Below are 7,500 nucleotides of genomic sequence, written 5' to 3'. Positions count from 1 at the left end.
CTTAAAAATCTTAGTAAACGCAACGACATAAGGGCCGTTTATACGAGAGAAAATAAGCCGCGGCTAACTCTGGCCGCGGATTACGTAAGCCGCGAACACCCCGTATAAATGGTACAAAATCCACGTTCACGGCTTTGTCAAGCCGCGGCTTATCCTGGCCAGGGAGTTTATACTCGTATAAATAGTTCCTTTCGCGGCTTACGTAAGCCGCGGCCAGAGTTAGCCGCGGCTTATTTTCTCTCGTATAAACGGCCCTATTGTTGTCAAATCGGCCGACAAAGGCGGCGAGGTAGTTGTTTGGCGGTCCGACCTTTAACAAAAAGAAGCTTTGCGGCAACTTTCGGATACCTCGTTTTATGCAAAAATCTCTAAAGATCTCACTTCCAACAATCAAAAACTTGTCAAAGACACCATTCAAAATCTTACAGTTAATCAAGAATTACCGGACACTGCCACTAATCTCATCATCAACACCCCTAGAACTTCGTGCATTTACTTCTTGCCTAAAATTCACAAACCCAACAACCCAGGTCGACCTATCGTTTCTGCCTGTAGTTGCCCCACCGAACTCATTTCTAGCTACTTATACAATATTATGACGCCTATCGTCAAATCTTTGCCATCATACATTAAAGACAGTACACACGCACTACAAATTTTCCGCGATTTCAATTTTTCCGGCCAAGACAAACTTATTTTCACCATGGACATTACATCTCTATACACAGTCATTCCTAACAGCGAAGGTCTTCAAGCACTTAAACACTTTTTCGATCAACGCACTGTCAAAGAACCTAGCTCGGAAACGCTCCTCCGCCTTGCCGAACTAGTTTTAACACTTAAGTGTTTTTCATTCGCCGGCAACTATTACAAACAAATTAATGGTGTAGCGATGGGCACAAGAATGGGACCTAGCTATGCCAATCTTTTTGTAGGATATGTTGAACACCAATTTTTTAATCATTACAACGGCCCCAAACCTGAACTCTACGGCCGCTACATCGACGACTGTATCGGCGCTATTTCATCCAGCAGAGAAGAACTCGATCAATCTATAACCTCCGTCAACTCTTTTCATCCGGCTCTTAAATATACCTGGGAAATTTCGGAAACTTCATTGGCTTTCCTAGATATCAAGGTTTCTATTAGAGGCAACGTGCTATGTACTAGTGTGCACTACAAACCTACTGATTCACACAGTTATTTGTTGTATTCATCGTCACATCCATCACATGTCAAGAACTGCATTCCTTATTCTCAATTTCTTAGACTTCGACGTCTATGTAGTGATGACTCCGATTTTTCCAGCAAATCAGAGGAGATGTGCCAGTTCTTCAAAAAACGTGGCTATCCTGTCTCTGTGGTCAAAGCGGGCCATCGCGCCCAACAATTTGATCGACAGTCGTCACTACAAACGTCACAGAAAGATAAGAATGACAGAATTCCATTCACCCTCACTTTCCATCCTCATAATCACGCAGTCAAAAGCATCATTCTTAGTAATTTTAAATTACTCCAAAATGATCCCGAGACTGGTAGAATCTTTTCGCAACCTCCACTTATTTCATTCAAACGCGACAAAAACGTAGGCAACTTTTTAGTTAGAAGCGCGCTCAAAACCAACGAGCAACCCGGCACTTTCAAATGCGTGCGCTCACGATGCAAAACTTGTCTTTTCATTGTTAACACTAGCAAGATATCGGGACCTAAGCGATCTGTTAAGATCACCGATCGTTTCACATGTACCTCCGCAAATGTCATTTATTGCATAACCTGTACGTTATGCAATAAATTATACATTGGTGAGACAGGTAGACGACCAGGTGACCGATTCCGCGAACACCTTCGCGATGTTGAAAAGAATGACAAGGATCCATCTAAGCCAGTCGCGCGCCATTATAATCAGCCTACCCAATCCAAAAAAACACATGGCTATATGCGGTCTTTCCCTACATCTAGGTACGACGGAAAGCCGCAAGAATCTGGAACAAAAATTCATCTTTCAAATCGGCACCCTTAATCCTCACGGTATTAACGAACGCTTTTCATTTAACTAATATATTCCTACTTTTCACGTTGCCATGTTACCACCAATAGCGTAGCTCCTACTCTACTATAAAAACCACACGTAACCCATAATCCCTCGATTCGCTCTGACGAAGGGCTAACGCTCGAAACGTCAGCTTTTAGAATCTCTGTACGGTGGTCAATTTACATTATCAACTCCGTTGATAAACCAAATTTTTGTATACTACTTCCCCACCGACGCAGCACCACAGTTTCTTTAGAAACTACCCCTTCATTCAAAATCTTACGGTTGCAAGTTAGCACTGCAAGGGTAGCGGCAAGAGAATATGATGTAAGAGGGGGGGGGGGGGGGGGAAATCCCCGTGCCCTATGATAATTATTTGACATCTATTTTTAGATAACGCCCGTGCTGCGAAGGTTATTTATCTGTCGTTAACATGACCGCGCGCGGGTCTAGTTTTACTTAAATGGACCAATAAGGTGTCGTGTTTAAAATAACCGCGCAGTATGACACGGAAATAATAATAGATTTCAATAATTTTCATCGGAATAGGGCCAAATATGAGGGATTCGTTCCCTTGGTAGAGGGCAACCAAGGTAGCACCAAAACTGGCCTGTAGTTGACACAATCAGACTAAGAGCCTCCTTTGATCATTACTTACCGTTTTGCCGTGAGTGGTCATCTTGCAGACTCCCGCCAGAGTGTTTCTCATGGCGTACTTGGCAAAACTCTCGCCCTCATTCTCTTCTTCAGGAAATGTCGCTAAGTATTCTGCATACCTGAAAAGATAATCAAAAAAATTAAAGATGGAAAAGTGTGTCTTTTTTAGGTGCATAATGCACGACCAAGTTGGTAGGTTCAGTAGACCATTTGACTACAGAAAAGTAAATGTCTACATTACTGGGAAATTTACCCTTGGAACTACCCAGGATCAGCAACTTGCTTCTCGCAAAACGGCACAATGTTGGATTAAGGAATACTTTAAAGGCCATCATTTTGTTTCTCTTTTTTTTCAGTCCTATCAATATTCAGACGAAACAAAAAGGTTCTCAGGTTATCTTAAATATAACTCCAGAGCCTCTTTGTCACGTCTGAATAGGAATATAAATTTTGTATAGTTTTGTCCTACTTTCGTTCAGCGTCTCAAAATTCTCTAGGGAGTCTTCAGTTTCTAAATTCAATTATTAGGCCCAGTGGTCATTTCTGAGAAGGGACTTTAAAGTGCTATTATGATCAAAAAATCAATTCCCTTTTTTCCTTTAGATTTCGAAAGTGTGTTTGCTTAACACTTGACTGGCAAGATTTTGAACCGTGATTTGTATCCAGATGCTGTTTACTATGAGTGTAAGTTTTCGATGTCAGGGTCCGCCATTACTCACGTTTAAAACTCAGAGGGTTGGATCTATGGAAAAGTGACGTCATTTGTAGTAAGTCTTTGACGTCATTTTCTCCTCGATCCAGGGGCCCGCTTCTCGAAAGTCCCGAAACTTTACGGGCCATTTTCGGGTGTCACAATTCCTTTTGAATCTCAAGAACGGAGAGGACTTAAGTTGTCAAACTTCAGAGTCATTTTTCTTCTTTTTGTTACCTTGAAAACATGTTAAAAGATATGCTCTCCAAAACAAGCGGTTGGAAGTTTCACAAATGGCTTTTTCGGGCCCGAAAAGGTTTCGGGACTTTTGAGAAACGAGCCCCAGCTCTCACAATAGGAAAGATACCGCCTCATTGGTTGTCGAAACAAAGGGTCTTTTGTTCCTGTGGTTGGCATATTTGAATAACAAAAGCAATGTTTGTAAACAGATATCTTCCCTATATTTTAAAGTTAGTAATGGCGGACCATTAAATAGGAAACTCCAGTTAGACTAAACAGGTGTCTTTTTGAAATTAAGGCTTAAGGCTTAAAACTTGAGTCACTTAGTGTTTAGTTAACATAGTTTTGAAATCCAAAGAAAAAGAAGAATTGAATTTTTGGTCATAATAGCACTTTAAGCACAGGTGACTTGGGTCGTGTTCTATAGGGATCAACCGTTTTTAGTTGGTTGGGTTTTTTAGTGTTCTATTCGGAAGAAACCGTTTTTGGTTGGTTTGGTTGATCAACTTTTTCAACCGGCATGAAACAAGTTTGAAACGGTTGAAAAAGCATTGTCGGCGACCGCTGTCGTTTACGCGGGCCATTTAAAGTCGGCCCGCCATGTTGCTTTCCCCCTCCACTTATAAACGCTGACAAGTCTGGTAATAACTGTTCCCAGGAGTTACCGCGTTTCAACCGTAAAAAGGGTTGGGAAAGTGTTCTATTGGGAAACCTCAACCACTTCAACCTAAACTGGTTGCGGTTGAAACGTTTGATCCCAACAGAACACGACCTTGGAGAGACGTACACCAAGGAACCGGAGGTGAGGCGTTTTCATTTTCACCTGCTTTGTCACTACCAACCAAGTTTGAAAAAAGTCAGAAATAGGACTCGTCTCTACTTTGCTCCTCCAAGTTTTACCCAGGGTTTTCCTGCCAACAAGACCCAACATATAATTTGAACTGTACTAGTAATGCCATTATGAAACGCAATAGTATTATCTGTAAAAAACAAACAAACAAACAAACTAGTTGGCATGATCCCCTTGTGGGAGACGAAAAGAATAAACTCTGCTTATGTAATGAAATGCACTTATGTTAATGAGAGGATGCGCATGAGCAGTGAGTGTGTATATGTTCTGATCTACCGAACACATGTAAATTTCGGAACTTGAGAAATAACACTGAGTGAAAATGCTGGGACTCAACAGGTGTTACAGCTTAGAAAAAAACATAGAGATACATAGCCTAAGATCCTAAGCTGGAGAATTCATTAGAGCTGGGCCACTATAGGAAAGGGTCAGTTACAAGTGCTAAGTCTACAAAATTGTTGATCGAGTTTCTTAATGCACGATAAACACCGTGTTTGCAAAACATGTCGCGAAGGGTTACCAGTAAGATTCGAAAACCATCAAGCCCATTGCATTTTTCGATTAAACGCCACGTTTATCAACCCCAGTGTGTTCGGAAGACAGGAATGAACTTTATAACTAGATTTTATTATGATCTCTGCGACACGATTTTGGAGTTTTTGAGGCTTTATATTAACAGTAATCCAGTTGTCCAACTCTCAAGAGTGGATATAATTGAAATTTTGGTGGGTTCCCAAAGAGTGCAGTTGTCACCAATCCGCCGCTCAAAAACTTCCTAACATGATATTAGGAACGTTAGCCCTATCAAGTACGTAATATGCTTTTTACCAGTTTTCCTCCATGGATCGAGCCACACAGGCCTGGGCCGAGACAAGCATTGGAGGAGTAACTTTAACCAGAGTTGGAATATCTCGGATGATCTCAGCTTTGCAGTTTAAGTACTCAACTGAAAAGAAAAAAAAAACAAGAGGTGGACTAGTTGACCAAACTAAATGTTTATTTTCTGCGACCTTACCTATCGCATCTTCTCACTTACTGGGTCAAATTATAACCGAATTTTTTGTTCTGAAAATTCTTACCTAAAATGCATTCTACAATATCAGGAGCAACTTCGACATATTTGGGTTCAATTGATCAGACCGAATTATGTATATTACTAAAAACGTTATTATTCTCTTGCAGAGACATCGACGTTGAAGAAATTCCAAACTGACTCAGAGCAAATATCTCAAACTTTACAACGTATAATCGCTTGAACTTCATCAACGAGGTAAAAGGTGACCTCGTTGTTAGGTAGTCCCGGGAGTTCCAGTGCCTCATCCTTAATCAGGAAAGGTTTTCTTTGTTTAAATAGACATGACCTCCTTAACGCAACATTTCGATTGATTTTCCCACGACACCAGTCCTTTGCCAGAAATTATAAGCTTTACATGATTCCTTTCTTATTCTTTGGAGTAATAATGGTCACTCGTGTCATCCCAAACGTATTTGACAACTCCTCTAAGGTAGCTTGCTTTGTGAAAATGCCGTAAAATGTTAGATGCAATATACTGAAACATATTTGGCTCATTTTGGACCCAACCCTAAAAAAATACAGGTGAACTGAGAAATATTTTAAACGCTGTTGCATCGAAAAAGGTTTTTCGAATTGGGTTCACTTATCTTTGCTTAGTTCCTGAGCAGGCCTCGAGCCATGCATCAAAATCGTAACTGCGACCTTCAAACTTTTATCAGTCATCAGTCGGTCTTCGATTACAAGGAGACTCGGTGTAACAAGAAACAGCTTTAGTGGAAAGCGGAAGGAAATGGAATTCGAGAGTCCATTGAGAAGAAGGAACTCAGCACGCGAGGAATTCCCTCATCTTCGCCTACAAATATTTACTAACCAGCTGACGTTGGAATATTGATGAAGTACTTTCTCGCAATAGAGGTGGCCCTGACTTGGCGAGCTTTTGCATCTTTACAGTTTCCCTTCATATTTTCTACTGCCTGCCAGAACATTAGTGGAACTTCGCCATTCTTTTCGGAAAGAAATTTCTTAAATCCCATCATCTGGGCAGGTTCATAAAGGATGTCATTGAAACTCCTGAGAGAGCAAAAAAAGTAAACTTTATCAATGAAATTGACTTTATTTTTTAAAAAAAGGAAAAACAAGAAAAATACTTTAAAAGCAAGCATCTGCATACGAGCCAGAATGCCCATCAGGGCCGGCGTTTATCTCCGGTTTCCGTAGCATGAAGCGACTATGAATATTTCTACTCCACCCTGGATGGGATGCTAGTCCATTTATACACCTGGATGGAGAGAGGCACCGTGAGAAATTAAGGACGGTGCCTACTATTGTTATACAACACAATGTCCCCGGCCAGGACCCGAACCCGGACTACTCAATCCGGAGTCGAGCACACTAACCATGAGGCCACCGCGCCTCCCACCTCATTAAAAGCAAAGCTAAGGCAAATTAACTTTTTTTCTGGATTTCAATACCACTTGTTAAGATCTGCTTTTCCCGCATATTCAGTAAACCGCGCAAAAATACCTTTGAATTAGTAGGTACAGTCCTTAAAGCAAATCGTTTAAACCTTGTTAGGAAACTTGTTGTAACAGAGAGGAACGAACATGATGAGGGAAAAGGAACTTTATTTAAGTGTCTAGTCGTCTAGCGCTGGAGCACTAATTCGCTATTTTTACCAATCCCACAACACAGTTCATTTTGGGGGGTTATTTACCATCGATATCCAGTCACTGAAGCATGATACAGTCTCAAGAGTAAACAACTTGTATAATTTTTATGCAAAGAACCCCCAAAACGTATTGAATTATGGGATTGGGGAAGTAGCGAATTGGGGACACTGTGAACTGAAATCAACAAATTAACGCAAATCAAATGAAATGTTGGTTTCTGAGGAGAGGGGAAAACCGGAGTACTCGAATAAAAACCTCTCGGTGCAGAGTAGAGAACCAACAAACTCAACCCACACATGACGCCGAGTCTGGGAATCGAACCCGGGTCACATTGGTGGGAGGCGA

At 41.1% G+C, this 7,500-nt stretch overlaps 1 protein-coding gene across 1 annotated transcript in view; it reads right to left on the bottom strand.

Moving 5' to 3' along the window:
• Window positions 1–7,500, bottom strand: part of LOC138020929 (regulator of G-protein signaling protein-like) — a gene marked incomplete at its 5' end in the record, with an annotated part of 45,365 nt that overhangs the window by 16,904 nt on the left and 20,961 nt on the right. The window contains 3 exons of the mRNA XM_068867819.1: window positions 2,691–2,808; window positions 5,299–5,416; window positions 6,357–6,556. Of these exons, the coding sequence (XP_068723920.1) occupies window positions 2,691–2,808; window positions 5,299–5,416; window positions 6,357–6,556 (436 nt within the window). The remainder of the gene's footprint in view (window positions 1–2,690; window positions 2,809–5,298; window positions 5,417–6,356; window positions 6,557–7,500) is intronic.

This window comes from Montipora capricornis, chromosome 10, assembly GCF_036669925.1.
Source record: "Montipora capricornis isolate CH-2021 chromosome 10, ASM3666992v2, whole genome shotgun sequence".
NCBI lineage: Eukaryota > Metazoa > Cnidaria > Anthozoa > Scleractinia > Acroporidae > Montipora > Montipora capricornis.
Note: the sequence above shows the minus strand (reverse complement) of the source record. Positions and strands in the feature narration are given on the sequence as shown.